Source organism: Thunnus thynnus, chromosome 9 (assembly GCF_963924715.1).
Source record: "Thunnus thynnus chromosome 9, fThuThy2.1, whole genome shotgun sequence".
Classification (NCBI taxonomy): domain Eukaryota; kingdom Metazoa; phylum Chordata; class Actinopteri; order Scombriformes; family Scombridae; genus Thunnus; species Thunnus thynnus.
The window spans coordinates 33,341,639-33,361,927 of record NC_089525.1 but is presented as its reverse complement, the minus strand read 5'-3'; the positions used below and the strand labels follow the sequence as shown (position 1 = coordinate 33,361,927).

General features: G+C 38.3%; 2 protein-coding genes across 5 annotated transcripts; both read right to left on the bottom strand.

Moving 5' to 3' along the window:
- Positions 1-1,876: 1,876 nt before the first annotated feature.
- LOC137188704 (putative nuclease HARBI1) lies at positions 1,877-2,684 on the bottom strand (the record flags this gene model as incomplete). The annotated part of the gene is made up of 3 exons (XM_067598330.1): positions 1,877-2,288; positions 2,372-2,483; positions 2,568-2,684. Coding segments are annotated over 3 exons (609 nt in total), but the record flags the coding sequence as incomplete, so codon positions are not given.
- A 3,980-nt stretch (positions 2,685-6,664) lies between these two features.
- Positions 6,665-17,346, bottom strand: b4galt7 (xylosylprotein beta 1,4-galactosyltransferase, polypeptide 7 (galactosyltransferase I)). 4 transcript variants are annotated; one of them, XR_010929450.1, is made up of 8 exons: positions 16,734-17,346; positions 15,828-15,869; positions 14,035-14,385; positions 12,790-13,015; positions 12,583-12,666; positions 10,734-10,838; positions 9,484-9,689; positions 6,665-9,440 (listed from the first exon to the last, which is right to left on the bottom strand). XR_010929450.1 is itself a non-coding variant. In XM_067598196.1 (7 exons), exons 1-7 carry the CDS (start codon positions 16,784-16,786, stop codon positions 9,534-9,536), a joined length of 1,017 nt encoding a protein of 338 aa, XP_067454297.1. In that variant the 5' UTR covers positions 16,787-17,346; the 3' UTR covers positions 9,452-9,533. The 4 variants fall into 4 exon arrangements, 3 of the variants coding, with proteins under 3 accessions (XP_067454297.1, XP_067454298.1, XP_067454299.1); XM_067598196.1 differs by lacking the exon at positions 6,665-9,440 and having other exon boundaries at positions 9,452-9,689; XM_067598197.1 differs by lacking the exons at positions 6,665-9,440; positions 15,828-15,869 and having other exon boundaries at positions 9,452-9,689; positions 14,035-14,388; positions 16,734-17,344.
- Positions 17,347-20,289: the final 2,943 nt, after the last annotated feature.

Sequence of the window (20,289 nt, the reverse complement as noted above, 5' to 3'; positions counted from 1 at the left end):
CTTGGACCAGCCCTTAGTTATGCTGCTATAGGCCTAGACTGCCGGGGGACTTCCATTGATGCACTGAGCTCCTCTCTCCTCCTCTCCATCTGTATGTATTCATCTACCATTAATGCGTGTTACTAACTTGACTTCTTCCCTGGAGTTCTTTGTGCTTTCTCGGGTCCGTTTCACAAAGCAGGTTCAACAAACTCTGAGTCTAATCCTGAACTCTGAGTTGATCTACTCTGAGATAGGAAACTCTGAGTTTCCGGTTCCAGAACAGCTGATTTGAGTGAGTTCAATCAACTCGGAGTAGTTTCACCTTGAGTTAAGCGCGTGCACCACAACTATAAAAAGCCAGCATCAATGGAGCCCCGATTCGACGAATCACTATGGCAACGGGGAAGAAGAGGGCGGCGTTTTTTACCCGCTAGAACTGGAAATCTTAATTCACTCATACGGCGAGTTTCAGCACATTTTTAAAAGGAAGTGCAACACCGCTGCAGCTGCGAAAGAGAGGGAGACGACATGGGAGAACATTGCTGCTCGGGTCAATGCGTAAGTTTAAATGTAGTCCTTTGCAATCACAATATTACAGTGGGAAACTGCTTGAATGGTATAGCCTATTAATTTATTTCATTTAGGTGCAATCCGGCTGGGGAGAAGCGCACTTGGCAGCAGCTCAAGATGAAATATAAAAACATTGTTCAAACAGGTAAGACCTCGGCATAATCTCATGGGGGTACCTCATTTTCATCATGTTTTACATTGTAAAGTAAATATTAAGTGGCTGTTTGACTGTGCAGTTTTATCCCCAACATAATGCTGGTTTGACAAACACAAATGTCTTCTCATGTACATCATGTTCTGTTAAATAATTAAGCATATTTGAACTAACACAGACTTCTACTCAGCCAACAGAAAGAAGGCAGATGCCCGTAAAACGGGTGGTGGCCCAGCACCGCCACCTCTAACAGAGGCAGAGGAGCTGGCCCTAAGCCAGAATGTAGGAAGGCCAGTGGCTGAGGGAATCCCTGGAGGGAGCTCATCCTCTGAGCCCACCCCCCAAGACACAAGTGCCTTTATAAAATGTAATATGCCTAGGCCTATATATCTTTTTTAGCCTATTCATACAAATATTTATTTCCCTTTCATGTCTTTTTTTTCTTTTGTCCCAACAGATTCTGATGGTGCTATATGCCTAGTGGATCCCCCTCACGCCACAACAGACCTTGTAACTGTAAGTAGGCAATACTCCAAAGATTTAGCCAAATGGTAGTTTAAGTATACTGAAACATATCACTCATCTAGGATGAAGAGGACGAGGAAACTGTTTCTGCTGCCTTTACAGAGGGGGATACAGAAAGGCCTATAGAGGTAACATCTTGATATGTTACTGATAGTTCTCTTCCCATTCACATTTCTTACCATTCTGGTGGAAAATAGAGTGACATTTCTAGAGTGAGTATTAACACATTCTCATCCTTTTTAACAGAGCATGGCTGGGCAGCAGCAGGAGGGTCCCTCAACTTCCACTGCACAGATTGACACAGTGAGATAGATGTTCAGTAAACACCAGAGGTTCATTCTGTGGAATTCATGTGCAACTGTATAATTTAATGTCCTCCTTATATATTCCTAGTTACCAGTAAAAGAAATTTACAGAACACACCTGCAGAAAAAAAGCAGAAAACTGACAAGGAAATGCAGTACTTGGACCGCCAGATTAGGAAGGCAGATCTGGAAATTGAAATACTGGAGCACAAGCTAGAGGTGGGTGCATGGTCACAGGTGACTTATGTTAATTATGTTAGCTATTGGAACATTAACTAAACTAGCTTTTGTATTTGTAGGAAATAAAGAAGACCAAATAAAAATTGTGTTATGGCTTTATTTGACTGCTGTGGTGGTGGTGATGATGGTGACTTAAACTCTAAAGTGATTATGGCATATGGTGTCTCTGACTGCTCTGCCGTCCTGGATAGCTGGCAGGTGGATGAGGTCGTCATCATCAGGGTCTTCAATTTGTAGGGCAGGGTGTTGCTCTCCTCTAATAGTGGCAATATTATGAAGAACAACACATGCCACAATAATATCACAGGCCCTTTCAGGGGTCATCCTGAGGTGACGTAGGCACTGGAAACGGGCTTTCAGCAAGCCTATAGTCATCTCCACCTGGGCTCTCGTCCTGCAGTGAGCCCGGTTGAAGTTCTGTTGGGGGCCTGGTTCAGGGTCGGGGTAAGGGGTCAGCAGCCTGGGTTGGCATGGGTAACCCCTGTCACCCAGCAGAAGGCCATCAAACTCTCCTGTAATGTAAAGTGGATACATTAGTGTATTAAAGGAGGGAGACAAGTGAATTATATTGTGCAAATCTTTAGGCTATGCTTACCACGTTGCAGTCTGTTGCTCAGGTTAGACTCACGATATATCCTCGAGTCATGAACAGACCCAGGCCACTTGGCCTCCACATTAGAAATGATGTTTGCAGCATCACATATGATCTTGACAGTGCAGAGAATGACAGATGTTAGTTGGACTCTGATGCAGTCTTTAACATTTTGAAACAGTAGTCAATCTACATGTACCTGCACATTTATGCTGTGAATGGACTTCCTATTCACATAATCGGCTTCATTATGTGAGGGAGCCGTGATGGGAATGTGTGTGCCATCTATGCAGCCAATCACATTGGGAAATCCTAAAAGAAATTAAAATTACTAATCTCAGTCTGAGGTTGCAGCACAGTGTCATTAACAGAGTATAATTTAAAATGAATTTAACAGATCTCTACATCATTCACCTGCAATCCTGTGGAACTCCTCCTTGATGGCTCTGACAGGTTTGTGTCCAGGGAAAACGACAAAGATGGGTAAAAGCCGTTTCAGGGCGAGGCACACTTTCCTGACCGCCCTGCATACAGTTGCCTTACTCAGGTGCTCAGCATCTCCGACATTATACAAAAAACTTCCGTTTGAAAAGAAACGCAGCGCGACGCACAATATCTGCTGGGATGTGAGAGCATGACTACGATTTGTTATGTTGCAAATGTAAGGACGGATTAGGTTGTGTATGTAGATGATTGACTGTGACGTAAAACGGTAGCGCTCAAAAAGATAATGGTCTGGAAATGCCAGAACATCTATTCGCGGTCTGATAACCATCTCCCGACGAATAGGCCTATTTAGGCCTAATTCTCTGCGCAGTAATGCTGCACCTTCATCCACGGGATCATTGTCAAATGGACATGCCATGATGGTGAAAAAAGTCGCCACCTACTGTGCCTAATGGACTTCTAATATAGCCTACTGACTCTAATTGTTTTAATGATTTTTTTAAATGATAGACGGCAGAACTAGGCTACGCCAAAACTCGCCTGCTAACTGAATGAATGAGGAAATCAAATGGAGTGTGTGGCTCTGAAAGAGGGCGGAGACTGAGAGAAACTCGAGGTTCATTGAGAAAAACCTGGTCCCGACCAGGTTAGGTTCATAGAGTCTGTTACTACGGTAACTGACCGAGAGTTTAAGTTACCTCTCTCTCTGAAACAGGCTAGAGTTATCCCTCTTTCTCTGGTTTGAGTTACCTCCCTTTTTGAAACGGAAAACTCAGAGTTTCCCTCATTTCAGGGTTAACAAACTCTGAGTTTTCACTAAACCCGCTTTGTGAAACGGACCCCTCATCCGCAGGAAACCCCATGGACCGCGCTGACGTGGGGATGTCCTTCTCCTGCTGTTCATGCTGTTGCTAGTCATGTATCTATTGTTATTGTTGTTGCTGTTGTTGTTCTGCTTCTCTGATCCACTGTGTACAGTATTGTACATAACTGTAAATATATTTAACAGCCCAGTTTCTGTAGGGGTGGATGGCATTTTTTTTAACATCTTTCCTCCTGTTTCTGTTAAGTTAGGAGTTATGTCCGTGATTTGTATTTTTGTTTCTTTATGTTTAAATAGGTAATTTTAGGTTGATTAGCTTTAGTTCCCTTTTGTTTGTTATGTGCTGTTAACTCACCCTGAAACCACAACTATAAAATAAACATTTTAAGGCTGCAAAATCCCTTGTGTGTGTGTGTGTGTGTGTGTGTGTGTGTGTGTGTGTGTGTGTGTGTGTGTGTGTGTATTGTAACAATATATTTTTCAATTATTTTGTTTCTCCCAGTTTAAAGGCCCCTCGAGGCCCCTCTACTTAGCAGTGTGTGGGCCTGTATTGACTGTCTTTGATTGACATCTCCCCTAAAGTAGTAAAACACATTTCCAATCCACTGGAGATAGAAATATGAACGTATATTCAGACTATACAATATATATCTAAAAAACACAGCAGTAAAGTGGACAAAAGAGTCATTAAGTTTCATTCAGCGTATTCTGCTCATTCGTCATTCACCACAGTTGGATCACTCATTCAGTATACAGCAGGTTTAAATGTTTAGTGTGTTCATAATGGAAAAGTGACAAAATTGACTTTTGATTTATTTTTGTGTGTGCTATTGATGGATAATATTCTCCAACAATGCAATGCACAAAACAAATTGAGGGAGCTACAAAAAATATCCCTCTGAAGAAGAGTGTCAGATGGATATATTGGATAGTTGCTTGTAATTACTGTCAAATACTATTTATATACAGTAAATCTCATACATTAATTGGAAAAGTCTGTATATCTATTGGATAGTTGCTTGTAATTACTTTCAGATAATGTTTATATAGGGTAATGATTATTAAAATTATGTTTTTGTAAGCCATTTTCGCATGATCCTATTTTTTGTACAGTATTAAACCAATATTTTTAGCAGGAATTTACTGTAAATAGATGAGATAATCACATACAATTAAAGCCTAAAGCTCCCAAGATACCATTAATGGCTGTTAAAGGAGGATAATTTGAATATAATTTTACATCATTTTTTAATGTTTTACATCCAGAAATTTGTGCTTTAATATGGCAGTCTTAAGGATAAATTGGATAATTCTATGCATTTACAAAAGAATACTGTATAAAATAAGCCATTATTTAAATTAGGTAATTTCAAGGTATTTCTGCAATGTTTTTCATTTTTTTGTGCACATTTATACATTTATTTAGCATTCTAGCAATATTTTATATTTTTTGGTTTTTATTTTACAACAGTTGGACTGTAAAAATGCAGATAATGTCTACAGTAAATATCTGTAGGTTTTTTTTTTTAGTTATTTGATGGTAAGTGTTTTTTTTTACTTTTTTAAACCTTTTTTTTTTTTTTTTTTTAACTTTTTTTTACATTAAATTTAAAGTAAAAAAAAACAGAAAGTCGCCTTAATTTTACAATTGTAATTAATTTACAGATTACAGCCTTTATTTTATGGTGAATATTTTTAATAAAAATAATTGTGTACTTTGTTTTTATGGCATTTACACTTAATGTGGAAAAAACAAAAAAACTGTAAAATAATACAGTAAATTTCTTTGAAATAACTTTTTTTTTTTTTTTTTTTACAGTGTGCCCCAAATGATTTATACCTTGACACTGCCATGTATTGTCCGTCAGTGTTCTGCCCCCAGGAAATTAATAGGGGGTCATTCCCCCCTCTGGTGCTGTGCGCCTGTATTTGTCTTCTTTTTTCATTCTCTTTAGATGCACCCTCCCCCCTGTGTTTACAGAGTGAGCATAGGTGTGCTCAGTCATCAGCTCACCTGCCTTTAAAAGCCTGAGTAGAGTTCCAGTCTGGGCAGTGTGTCTCACTTGACAGCTTTGTTGTGTCGACCACATGTGTGGTTTCTGTACTGATTTGGTAAGATTACTCCTTACTTGTAGGGAGGGTGAATTTGATTCCTGGTCTGATTTTATGTAACTGTGTTTGTGTTTCGTAGGTTGACCGGCTTCTCTGGGGCTCATTTTTTGTTGTTTTATTTTGTTCACACATTCACATTTATATATACATCTCAGTTTCCCACTCCTCCTTATCTGGGTAATTCTTTATTGTTACTTCCCTCATCCCCTACACCTTTTCGGGGATGTAACACTCATTATCAGTTCTGTCTAAAAGTGACACCAATAAAGATCACTGATAAAGATCGTTCTGATATTAAAGCTATTTCTGTAGCATTTAATTACAGATTTTAAACTGAGTTTGATGATTAGAACCTGTCTGTATCTTTAAGTTGAAGGCAGTTAGGTGCCGGGTGATGACTGCCTGTAAGATTGCAGATCGTTGTTTTTTTTTTTCAAGTTTTTTCAAGAAAATCCATGAATGTCTTAACTTTTTCATTGTTATTCTCATATTTCCCCTCCGCAAAATTTACTGAGCTCTTCCCCTGTTAGGTCTTTGTGCTGTCTCTCCGTGGACTCGATGTTTTGTACTTAGTTACTTTCCACTACTGCAGGTAGTATTTATAAGCTGTGATGAAATTTGACACTTGTTGTGTTATCTGTCGACAAACGTAAAAATATGTAAATGTGAACTATATCATACATTTGCAGTGTAATTTTGCTGTGTGCAAGGACAAAGTAAAAAAAAAACAAAAAAAAAAAACAATTATTAAACATTCATTTAAGGTCAACCGTCAATGAATAAAAAGGCATTTCTATACATTTAAAGACGCAAGCTTCTCTGGCAAAAATAGACCTAACATGTAAAGATGGCGAAAAGAGCAGTAAGTAGAAAAGTAGTCAGACTCAACAAATACAAACAGACAGACAAAAAGATATTTTTTAGCATCAGATTTATATAAATATTGAATATTGTACAAATACATGGTACCGTTGTCTCTTGAAAATAAAATCAGTACGACATCATGGTCTGTAATGGTCTAAACCCATCACTCATGGCCCTTTAAAACCCCCCACAGTGCCCTCTGGAGGCCGACCAGCACATTACAACAACAGAGAACCAGACTGTTGGCAGCCCTCTACATTTACACAAAGTAACCAAGACTGTAACAGAACCGTTAGTGGAGTTTTCTACAGGAACGATGTATGTTGACAGATTCAGAAGAACTCTGGGTTGAAGATCTATTTAAGGGGTGTTTCAGTGATTCTTGAGATCTTGGATTAAGGAGCCAAAATTCTGCATTTTTATAAGGTAAAATTGTATAAAACCTGTAATAATAATAATAATAATTCATTTAATTTGTACTGCACTTTTCATTTGCAAAACTTCTGTTTCAATTTTTCTGAAAGCTGAAACATATTAGAGGAACCCACCAACAAAAACACATATTTTTGTGGTAATGGAGAGCAACTTTTTAACACATAACCAATTTGTACATTTTCCAAAAATTTAAAAGGAAAAAAAAAAAAAAAAAAAAAATGAAAATTAATTTTCAACCCAGCAATCTTGAGCCCTGAGTGTCTGCAGGTGTAAATTAACAAGTAAGGGACGTCTTTCTTTTGTAAATTTATAAGATGTGACGGTATATTTCTGGTATTTATCGTTGAGTAACCAGCAGTTTGTAGAGGTTGTGAAGAATTTAAGTGTCTGTCCGTCCATGTAAGTGTTAGAATGTAAAAATAAGTTAATTGTGACTGAGGTTTAAAACCGTTTACAACATTTTTCAAATCTTAAATATAATTTTCATGATACAAATACTTAAAACACTGTCCTGTGTCTCTGGGCTCATTTTTTACCAGTTGGATCTGAAATAAGTTCCCAGATTTTTACTTTTGCAGACATTGATGAGATTAATTTAAATTATGAGTGACGTCATCTTTCCTTCAACATTACAGGTCTGAGACATTTCCAGCCTGACAAAAACAAAAAAATCTGGTGGATAAAATTGAAAATTTTATGCAAGAAAACAAAGTATTAGCTAAACATAATTCTCCTGAGGTTTGCTTTGTTTTATTTGACGTTTGAGATCTAATCACTCCTGAAAATGGATCAGACAGCTATGAAGCAGTTCATTTATAAAAACTAAGACATAAAAGTTTTGAACAAAATAAAATTTTTTTAAAAAAAACAAAAACATTGAAAGGATATTTCTCAAAAATAAATATATTGGCATCAGGTTTTCCTCTGAGCTGCAATAAGTGGGTTTGCTGAATCTTTTCGACTACAGGCTCAGTCATCGTCACCTCTCTTCTCATTGAGCTCTCGTTGGTTCCTCTAATTTTAATTTTTCCCTTTAATTTCAAATTTTAGTTTGAGGATAAACATCCCTCCAGCAGGAAGTAATAAAAGGTTTTATTTCAGAAAACATGAAGTATCTCTTAATGTTATTTAAATAACTTTTGATGCCTTTGAGAATCACTATCAGGAGGGATTTTGATTAAGACTTCTGATTAACACCTTCTGTAGCAGAGAAACAGTGGAGTGACTTGTCAAATCAAAAATGTTAAAGTTAAAGAATTGGGGTCCAGATGTAAATAAAAGTGTTAAATCTCATCTGCATTTTATCAGAACTGAGTCACTTGAAATAAAAATGGCTCCAAAGACGTCTCAGTCTGGCACTTCTCAGTCAAAAATGTGCATTTTTTAAAAAAATATGAAACCAGTTATGTTGATATTACTAGGCCATCTCAGCATCATCATCATCTGATTCAGCTCAGTTCAGTTTGGCTCAGTTTACTTTGTAGAGGGACTTTCTGTAAAAACAAAATAAAATACACACTTCCTGCTTTCCCCGCCACATTAAGAAGAGTTTAAATCAGATTTAGACCTCACTGTCTTCACTGTAACACTGTCAGCAGGAAAATAAAAACATCATGAGATATTTTTGAAGCTTTAGTAGTCAGAGTTTTGTGAAATACTTTTGTTTTGTTTTTTTAAGGAGTTTGAGATGTGATCCTTCTGTCCGACATGGATCAAAGTGAAAGTGAACCTCTCTCTGGTGTTACAGTGTGATGCGTATTTGGCAGATGTTTGAGATATCAGGTGAAGCATGCTTCGTTAGCATCGGCGTCCCTCCGCCATCTCTGCTCCTTTTGCACAAGCCCAGAATATAAAATATAGACTTTTAAATTTGCATTCACACCATGCCCGCACATACCAAAAAAAAAATAAAATAATAATAATGACATAAAATTTAACAGCTGATTTTGGCCATGCTCGTCTATTTAGTTCAGTTCAGCTTGGTCTGGTTTGGCTCAGAAAAAAACAGCCGAGTAACAGTCCGTCTCCGTCTGCTCCGCTGAGGTGGATTTTCCAGTTCAGTTCTGCTGTTGGTGAGAAAACAACACGTGTCTGAGACTTAACCGACCAGCCTGACAGTTCAGTGACCGTCGTTAGAAGGTTTCAGTCCACTGTGATGTTTTATTGGCTTGTGAAACAGCAGTTTTATTGTCGATGTACCTGAAAAGAGGGAAATGTAGTTTTTTTTAATCCTCAGGGATATTAAACTAACGATTTGTACCAGTAAAGCAACAGTTGATTTCATCATCTCCGCTCGGTGCAGCTGCAGATCTGTCAGTGCTTTTCAGTAAAAAAACAAACAAAAAAAACAAGATAAAAGTCGCTCTGCACAAACCGGAAACACCACCAGTGCTTCAAAAAAGAAAAAAAGCAATCGGCTGGAAAAAAAACAAACATTAAAGCCTCTCGGAGAACGAAGCCAGATCTCCGTCCTGCGTCTGTCCTCTAAGTCAGAAGACACCAGGGTGTCTGGTTCTGGTCACACTCCAGTTTGGTGTTGATGACGGTGCAGGGAGCGCCGCTGATCATCAGCTCCTGTCGGGACTCCACCAGGTAACGAAGGTTCGTCAGTCCGCCCTCCGGATCCACCTTAAACTGCTCCTGCAGGGAGAAGCAAACAGGTTTTATGGGTTAACGCTGACAGTTTTCAACGGTGTTAGTGGAGGTTTTATCTCTGTTTCATCATCTTTAATCATCATAATCTGTTTTTACTACTTATCTGATTTTCTTTGTCGTCTATTACTGTATTACCCCGAATATAAGAGAATTAGAGCTGCAACAATTAGTCGATGAATCTATTACATGATCGACAGCAACTATTTTGATCATTTAATAATTGTTTGGGACCTTTTTTTAAGCAAAAATGCCCAAAATGTGATGGTTTTAGGTCTTACATGACAGAAAACTGAATATCTTATATTCCAGCCAATACGGTACAGAGTCATTATTCAGTGAGGATTTGCTGCTTTTCTCTGTTTTATATGATATTTATATTTTTATATATTTTTTGTTTCTTGGATTTATATTTTTGACTGTTTTGTCAGACATGACAACTGAAGATGACACTTTAAACTCATTTCACTATTTCATAGACTAAATTATTCATCAGTTGATAGAAAAACGATCTGTTGGATGTTTAGTTATAAAGTTCAGGAAGTCTTCTGCACTCGATGCTCCGCCTTTCTTTCTTTCTTTCTTTCTTTCTTTCTTTCTTTCTTTCTTTCTTTCTTTCTTTCTTCTTTTAATCATTGATACTTCAAAAACAAGATTTTTATACAAAATATCAGCTACAATTTGTGAAAACATATAAGACACTTCATGATTGAAGGAGCAGGGAGAAGAAAAAAGATCTTATAATACCTGCCTTCTAAAAATATCATAAATGCTCTAAATGTTCTGCAGCACTTTCAACAATCATCTGACACACTTGTGCACATAATAAAAATAACTCACATGACGTAAGACTGAAAATAAACATTTAGTTCATATTTTCAAAATAGTGGAGGAGTTACAGGATGTGGTTTTTAAAATAGTTAAAGTCTTTATGTGTTGAAGTTTTTTGAAGTTTTTCTAAAAGCCGGCAGATTTACAGGTGAGTGAGTTTTCTTTATCTCTGAATGCGACAGTAACAGATGACGTCTGCACCTGTTTCTGTGCTGCGACTCTCTTCTGGTCTCTCTTCCTCCAGGCCGGGTCGTGGATGTGCATGAAGGTTTTATATCCTGTAGTGATGCCGCTCGGTCTGAACAGCTGCAGAGAAGAAAAACACACAAAGAATAAACAATCTTTCACTTATGATTATAGTTTGTACTTCACAATATTTTTGACTGATATACAAAACTTTCTCTCTAGATAAAAACTGGTCAAATGGTCGTTCTTTAGTAGTGAGATTTGAATTTATTTGGACAAGAAGGTTTGCTTTTTAATCCAATTATTTATGATTTTTTGGCAAATTCCTTTTATATGAAACGAACCAACAGAAAAACAAACTTTACCTTATTTCTAATTGATAATAAACTCATAATACAATTCTCTAGTAAAGTAAAATAAAAAAGGAACAAACCATTTTTAAACATAAAACTATTGATTAATGTTACCTGTTTATTAATTTTAATCTCTTTATTTATTTGTTCCTCCTCTTGTGTATTAATTTGTTTTTATTGAATGTTAAAAGCTTCTTGAATGATCCTGAATTCTCACTTTGTTTCCTTTGTTTTGATCTTGTTTCTATTTTACATTTTTTTTCTCAATTTGACTGTTTTGAATAAAGAATTAACAACCATCAGGACAGATATTGATCATGTTTACTTATCAGACACTGATCAAACTGATCAAAGGGTAAGGGGGAGTATTGATAACTGGTTCCCAGTCAGTAAAATACCCGGACTTGTTAATCTCTGAAACTAACAAATCAGTTATTGAAGCTTTTATCTGTCATCACTCTTTTCATGATCACAGATCAATAGAACCACTCAGACAGCAGCGTCTGAGCGTCTCTGTCTGTGGTTCAATGACATCAGCAGCAGATGAACGTTGATGAAATGAGACGTGAGTGAGTTCTCTGTTAACGCGTCTGTAATTCACACAAAGATTGTTTGTGAGTAAAGACGCGTCACTCTGTATCACCGACTGATCAGCTGATCACCTCACGTCAGTTCAGCTCTGATCAGCTGATCACCTCACGTCAGTTCAGCTCTGATCAGCTGATCACATGTGAATCTGATCGGCTTCAGTTTCCGCAGCTGTTGACTCGACGTGTCAAACGTTTCATCTACATCTCATATATGATGATGTTCTGTCCAGTTTCTGCTTCTCAGACCACAAAAGATGATTAGACGACTTTGAGTTTCTTGTAAATGTTGAAGGTAAAAGTTTGATCAAATATTATCACGTCTCATCTCTGTCAGAGAGTGAAATATAATGAAGCAGCCAGTTTAAATTTCAATTTCCTGACAAAATTTAAATTTCTTGACAAAAACAATAATCGCTGTTTGATCAGACATTGATGACTCATCGTTTTATCTGCTCTTATGTCAGTAAAGCACTTTGTAAACCTGTTTTTGAAAGGTTCTTTATGATTAAAGGTTATTATCATCATTATTATCTTCACCTGTTTAATGATTATTATATTTTCAGTTCAGTCAGATGTTCTTTGCATTCAGATATGAGAAAACATTTTCAATTTCATTAATTAATTGATCTCTTTAACTTGAATAATATTAATCATTTTTTAGGGTTATGAATACAAACATTATTATTATATATTATATTATTATTTTCATGATTTATCAATCTTTTGGTCTATAAAAGCGTCAGCAAAGAGTGAAAAATGTTGATTATAATGAACAGTCCAAAAACATAAAGATATTCACTTTACTGTCACGTGACAATCTAGAGGAAACATTTTGTATTTTTTTAGTTGATTATCAAAATAGTTGCAGCTTTAAATGTAATTAAATGAATTTAAAGGTAACTTGTGTTTTGAGACGTTTACCTGAAGTTCAGCTTTTCTCAGTCTCCTGTAGAACTCGTCGTCCTCTCTGCCCCAACCCCAGAACCGGTTCGACATCCCGTTACACTGCAAAAAAACACACCATTCATTCAGTCTTATTTTGTCTTTCGCAGCCGATAGCTGAAGTTTAGCTGTGAGGTTTGAGAGGTGAGTGAACTGCTGAGGTTGTTCTGACAGCATCGTGAGTACCATGTAGTAATGCTTCTTGGTGAGCAGCAGGATTCCTCCTACGTAGGTCTTGTAGTGATACAGCGGGTGCAGCTCGGGCGAGGCCACGTGGAAAGGTCCGTCCTCTGGGAAACCGTAATCCAGAGCTTCGTTCAGAGGCAGCAGGTCCACGTCGTGCATGGCCAGGTAGTCGGTGTCGTTACCGCTCTCCATGTAGCCGACGTTGATCAGAGACGCTCGGTTGAATCTGAACGACGGGAGAAGAAAAACACTTCACGTTAAGTTTGGATTTCTCTGTTAAACTGTACAAACGATGTGGATTAAACATGATTTAAACCCTGAGTTTGATGCCTCAGATTAACTTTAGAATCAGTTTGAGTTTCTATCAGATCGTTGTGGTTTGATGTTCATGACGTCTGATTAATCACCAGATCGATTGATCATCTGCCTGAAATTTCTGGCAGGTCAGAAATGTTGTTGTCTGTCTGCAGTTTGAGCCATAAAAACAAATAGTTTAAACTACTGATGCAACTAAAAATCATTTTTATTTTATTGTTTATCAATTCATTATTTTTCTGATTTATTGCGTATGTTTGCTCCATAAAACGCCAAATAAATGTCCGTCAAAAGTTCCACCAACAAGAGCCGACGTCTAGAGCTGCAAATAACAATTATTTTCATTATAGATTCATCTGGCAATTATTTTTTTTGATTAATTAATTGTTTTGTCTATAAAATGTCAGAAAATACTGAAAAAATGTGACGGACATTTTTCTATATGTGATGTAATGACTCAAACGTCTTATTTTGTTTGACCAACAGTCCATCGATCAACCAATCGATTAATCGTTGCAGCTCTAGTGTCGTCTTCAAATGTCTTGTTCAGTCCAAAGATATTCAGTTCACAGTGACAGAAAACAGAGAAAAGAAGAAAATCTAAAACATTTTTGTTTGTTAAATAAAAATAAATTATTGTTAATTTATCTTCTGATCAATTAATCGACTGTTTTTGCACTAGTGAAACATGAAAAAGCAGAGGATGTAAGATGTGATGATGATGATGATGATGATGATGGAGATCCTCTTCTGTAGAAACGAACAACATCTTAGCGGTAAAAATTTAATAAACCAGAAATGTTGATTAATTTATTAGTCAATCGACAAAACATTTCTGCTAAATCAACAACAATGAATTATTTGGATTTGTCTTTATTTAACACTGATCCAACAAACCAGATCAAGTTCCAACATCAGATCTGTTCTGACCTGTAGTGATCCACCTGGTTGATGATCATGATCTTGTGGCGGATCTTCTTCTTGTTGAGGAACGTGTGCATGAAGGGAACAAACTGCAGCAGCTCCTCGAAGCGCTCTCTGAACGGGACGATGATGGCCAGTTTGTGAGGACCCCAGGAGGGGTCGTCCGCCGCGGACGCCCGACTGTCAGCCGGGCAGGGCGGCGGCGGCTGCTGCTGCTGCTGCTGGAGGCGTCCATCGTTGTGCATCGAGGTTGACATCTCGCCTGAACAGCTGAGCTGCAGCCAGAGCAGAGAGACGAGCACCAGCACCATGCAGAGACCAAACAGCTTGTAGATCGTACATTTCCCCGTCAGGAACCTGCTGACACACAGAGCAGAACGCCATCAGGACAGCTGAACACACAGAGCAGTGACATGCAAACAACTCCATATATGTCAAGGCAATACACACTAGAGCTGCAACAACTAGTCATTTAATCAATTTGTCGATCAACGGATAATTAAACCGGCAACTATTTTATAATCAGATAATCGTTCTACTTATATTTAAAGCAAAAAAGCCAAATGTTTGCTGATTGCAGACCTGTTTATCTTGCTGTAATCATTCCTCCTGTTCATACTGACCATTAGAAGATCCCTTCATAATGACCTTACAATGGAAGTGATGGAGGACAAAATCCACAGTCCTCCTTCTGTGCAAAAATGTATTTCAAAGTTTATCTGAAGCTAATATGAAGCTTCAGCGTCCAAATGAGTCAAATCAAGTAGATATCTTTCAACGTTACAGTCTTTTTAGTGCCAAAGTTCCTCTTTTTGTTACTATACTTCCACCACAGCAGAAAATATTCACATTTAAGAAGCTGGAATCGAGGAATTTTTAATCAAAAAATGACGATGACTCGACTAACAAAACAGTCGGCGATTAATTTTCTGTCGATCGACTAATCGTTGCAGCTCTAAAACAAATTTCACAGCAATCCATCCAATAATTGTTAGCTATATATTCCAATAAAGAACTATAAAGTCGAGCTCACGGTGGAGGAAAAGTCAGAGGATCGTCCTCTGAGGAACATGAATGTTAGAACTAAATTCACAGCAATCCATCGAGTAGCTGTTTATATCTATAACAGCAGAGCAGAGCGGAGTCTCACATGCATCACACAGTGAACCAGAGTCAAACAACAAGCAGACGTTCCCAAACTGTGTCTCATCTGGAGCTGCAATGATTAATCCACAAGTCGTCAACTAGAACATTTATCACCAACTATTTTGATCATTTTTAAGGAGAAAATTTCCAGATTCTCTGATTCCAGCGTCTTAAATGTGAATATTTTCTGGTTTCTTTAGTCTCTGTGACAGTAAACTGAAGACATTTGAGGACGACGTCTTAGACTTTAGGAAACACTGATCCACATTTTTCACCATTTTCTGACATTTTATAGACCAAATAACTAATTGATTAACCAAGAAAATAATCAACAGATGAATCAATAATGAAAATAATTTGTTAGTTGCAGCCCTAGTTGATTGACTAATCAATTAAGCGTTGCAGCTCTAAACATTGGTGTTAAATTAGGTTATTAAAGAATAGTGGCAAAGACATTTTACATTTAAAAAAGAAATACCATTAATAATAAAAGTACATTTTTAACAGTAAACTTCAATTTGCATTAATAACATCTATAATCAGAAATGTAAAAATGCAGCCAGTCAATCTGTTTACAATAAACTAATTACTTCAAGGACCTCCAGTTGTCCCTGGACCACAGTTTGGGAACCACTGGTTCAGTTCCTACTTACTTGTTCCTGTCTTCATGATGAGGAACTTTTGAGGTCTCATTTCTTGAAAGGTCAAGACAGTGAGTTACTTAAAAGGTTTTATTTCACTTTTTATCTGGTGAACAAACCGAACATCGACAACACCTGAACTCAGGAAGAAGTATTCAGATCCTTTACTTCAGTAAAAGTACCAATACAGCAATGTTAAAGTATTGCAGTAAAAGTACATAAGTATTATGAGCTTGATGTAGTTAAAGTATTGCAGTAAAAGTAGTGGTTTGGTCCCTCTGACTAATATATTATTATATATGACATCATTAGATTATTAATAGTGAAGCATCAGTGTTAGAGCAGCATGTTACTGTTGTAGCTGCTGGAGGTGGAGCTAGTTTACACTACTTTATATACAGTTAGCTAGTTTAGTCCAGTGGTTCCCAACCTAGGGGTCGGGCCCCTCCAAAGGGAGGGAATATTGGATCATTTGAACATTTATTGAAATGAAAGCATGTGAGAAGTTTAGAGGGAAAAATCACTATTTGGTGGAGCTGTTAACAACTCATAGACATGTGAAATGTGACCCCGACTACACACTGCTTTTTGTAAGACGTCAAAAGCCAAAAAGGTTGGAAACCACTGGTTTCATCTTTAACAATGTGTTGTATTTTAAAAGCTTGTTATATTATCCATTGTTTCAAATCTTCATCTGAAAAGTAACTAAAGCTGTCAAATAAATGTAGTGGAGTAGAAAGTACAATATTTCCCTCTGAAATGTAGAAAGTAGCATCACATGGAAATACTCAAGTAAAGTACAAGTACATCAAAACTGTACTTAAGTACAGTAGTTGAGTAAATGTACTTAGTTACTTTCCACCACAGGCTGAACTAAACAATAACAATATCATTATCATTAAAAACACATAAACTTACCTTCTCTCCTCTTTAAAGTAGAGAACAGGCTTCCTTCTCGATGAATACATCATCTTTACAGACTCACAGCTGAATGACTTCAGTCCGGTTATAAAGATGAAGCTTCACTTCTTTAAACAAACATAAAATCAGCAGCAGGAGAAAAACAAACCGAGTTTAAACCCGGTTATATTCAGAGTTTTTCACTCCTCCATCCCGCAGCACAAACTGCCCTCCATGCTAACTCTTTGCTAACTCTTCTCCGGGTAAACCCTCCGTTAGTCCGGTTTTACGGCAGGTAAACATTTGCTCAGTAGACTATAAAGTTATAAATCTGTGTTTCTAACCGGTTAATTCTGGATTCACGTCTCTGCTTCGGTTAACGGTTACTGTACACGTAGCACTCTCTAACCCGCTTTAGCTTTAGCTTTAGCTCCGTGTTCAGCGTCACAAACCGAGCCGACGGCTGAGAAAACTCAACATTTAACAAAACAAGCACCGACCGGCGGAACATTCACCGGTTATTTCACGCCGCAAAATATAAGAAAATAACGGGAGCCGATTGTAATACTGTCCAACTCGTATATGAGTCCGAGTGGGAACAACTGTAAAGGTTCCTACCTTCTTATTCTTCTTCTTTGGTTTTATTAGCGGTTGATAAACATTACCGCCGCCTGTAGGACTGGAGGGCGGAGCAGCAGATTTCTGTTTACGGAGGAGCATTGCGTTCACCAAAAGAAAAAACAACTGGAGGTCTCAATCTCATAATTAGGGCCCGAGCGCTGACCAGCGCGAAGCCCTCTTGTTTCCAAAGGAATTATTATTATTATTATTATTATTATTATTATTATTCTTATTATTATTATTATTGCGACTCTTTGACCTCAAATAACTTCTACAAACGTGTACCAAAACTCACCGAAATTGGCGTGCGCGTCAGTTCTGGTGAAAATCGCAGATTTTATGCGTCTCGCAAAAAATGCGGGGAAAAATGGCTCGACAGCGCCACCTAGAAAATTAAGAAAAGCGAGCCCCACGATACAGATGGTCGTAGAACAATGAAATTTGGTGTGCTTATATATCATGACCAGACGCACCAAAAAGTCTCTTGGAGCCATACCCTAAATCCAACAGGAAGTCGGCCATTTTGGTTCAAAGTTGCGATTTTCAGGCCAATTTTGCCGTTTTTAGCCCGCGTACTTTAACGAACTCCTCCTAGGGATTTGACCTGAGCAACTTGAAATTCGGTCAGTATCATCTACAGACCTGGGAGATGAAAAGTTATCAAAACGGTGAGTTTTCGACATTGTTGAGGGGGTGTGGTCGGGCGGCGAATTTCGATCCTTCGCCGTGAAAATTCAAACAGCCATAACTCCGGCATGCACGATCCTAAGAGACCCAAACCTTTTGTGCTTGGAAAGAGTCCCGTCCTGAACACATCCATGTGTCAATATTGGATGTAAGTCATAGCGCCACCTACTGGCAACAGGAAGTTACATGTTTTACACTTTGACGCTCTGTGGGTGGCACGGTGATGGGATCCACCTCAAATTTACTCAGAATAGCCTAAAGACCTTGGAGATGGTATATTATGAAGTTGGTGACTTTTTGTGGAAAGGTGTTGCCATGACGACGCGGCGAATTTCGATGTCTCGCCATGAAATTTCAAAGCCTTATAACTTGACTCCACATGGTCTGATCTTTTCCAAATTTCATATGCTTGTTAAGAGTCCCGGTCTGAACACATTTTCAGGCCCATATTTAGTGAGAGTCATAGCGCCACCTACTGGCAACAGGAAGTATCATGCGTCGTTCTTTGTTGTATTACTCCTAGGAAATTTGGCCGATGCATCTGAAATTGACTCAGCTAAGATGTAAGACCTTGGTGATGCTACATTGGGTAGGTCATGACCCATGACCAAACGCCGTTGCCATGGCGACACATCCTTCGCCATGAAATACGATGCTGTATTTTAGGGATAAGGGATGGGTCTACAGTCACGAAACTTGGCACACATGTCTGGAGCGACACCAGCTAAAATCCTGGATAGGTCATTTGCATAGACGTGACAATATGGCTCAACAGCGCCCCCTTGAAAATTTCAAAATTGTAGCCCCGCCTTCCAGATGAACCTAGGAAAATGAAATTCGGGAGGCTAATGTATCATGTCAAGACGCACAAAAAAGCCTCTTGGAGCCATATCGTAAGTCCTACAGGAAGTCGGCCATCTTGATAAAAGTGGTCATTTTTCGCGTTTTTTTGACCATTTCGCATACCTTGTATTTTAACGAACTCCTCCTACAGAATTCATGGTAACGACTTCAAAATCAGTGTGTGTCATCTACACTAGTGTGTGATCAAAAGTTATCAAAACATTTACTTAGCATTGAAGCGTGTGGCCGTGGCGTGGCGTTGAGTTTTGATGTTTCGCCATGACAGGCGAAATTGCTATAAGTTTAGTGTAAATGCTGGAGTCTACACCAAACTTTACATGTTTGATAAGACTCCCAGCCTGAACACGTCTAAATACCAATATTCAGTCAGTGATGAAAACTGGCTCCATAGCACCCCCTACCACATTTCAATGCAGCAGCCCCTGCAGCAGGCAGAGTAGGTGATTGAGGATGTGACGTTAATTTCCCCTTGCACTGTCTGAAAACAGCTCAGGGGTCCGTTTCACAAAGCAGGTTCAACAAACTCTGAGTCTAATCCTGAACTCTGAGTTGATCTACTCTGAGATAGAAAACTCTGAGTTTCCGGTTCCAGAACAGCTGATTTGAGTCAGTTTAATCAACTCGGAGTAGTTTCACCTGGAGTTAAGCGCGTGCACCACAACTATAAAAAGCCAGCATCAATGGAGCCCCGATTCAACGAGTCACCATGGCAACGGGGAAGAGGATGGCTGCGTTTTTCGCCCCCCTAGAACTAGACATCTTAATTCGCTCATACGACGAGTTTGAGCATGTTTTCAGAAAGAAGTGCAACACCGCTGCAGCTGCAAAAGAGAGGGAGACGGCTGCTGCTCGGTCATTGCGTAAGTTTAAATGTAGTCCTTTGTAATCACAATAATATTACAGAGGAAAACTGCTTGAATGGTGGCCTATAAATTAATTTCATTTAGGTCCAAGCGCACTTGGCAGCAGTTTAGAATGAAATTTAAAAACATTGTTCAAACAGGTGAGACCTCGGCATAATCTCATGGGGGTACCTCATTTTGATCATGTTTTACATTGTAAAGTAAATATTAAGTGGCTGTTTGACTGTGCAGTTGTTTTATCCCCAACATAATGCTGGTTTCACACACATAAATGTCTTCTCATCTACATCATGTTCTGTTAAATAATTAATCCTATTTAAACTAACACAGACTTCTACTCAGCCAACAGAAAGAAGGCAGATGCCTGTAAAACGGGTGGTGGTCCAGCACCGCCACCTCTAACGGAGGCAGAGGAGCTGGCCCTAAGCCAGAATTTAGGAAGGCCAGTGGCTGGCTCCGACATTGTACAAAAAACTTTTGCAAACCATTTGCAAAGAAACGCAGCGCAACACACAATATCTGCTGGGATGTGAGAGCAT

What these genes read in the sequence shown, in the direction of transcription:
- b4galt7 (XM_067598196.1), bottom strand. Translation starts at nt 16,786, where the DNA reads ATGATGTATTCATCGAGAAGGAAGCCTGTTCTCTACTTTAAAGAGGAG. An exon ending in CATCATGAAGACAGGAACAA is followed by an intron (nt 14,386 to 15,827) that starts GTAAGTAGGAAC and finishes GTGTGTCAGCAG; the next exon opens with GTTCCTGACGGGGAAATGTA. An exon ending in CCAAGAAGCATTACTACATG is followed by an intron (nt 12,667 to 12,789) that starts GTACTCACGATG and finishes GTTTTTTTGCAG; the next exon opens with TGTAACGGGATGTCGAACCG.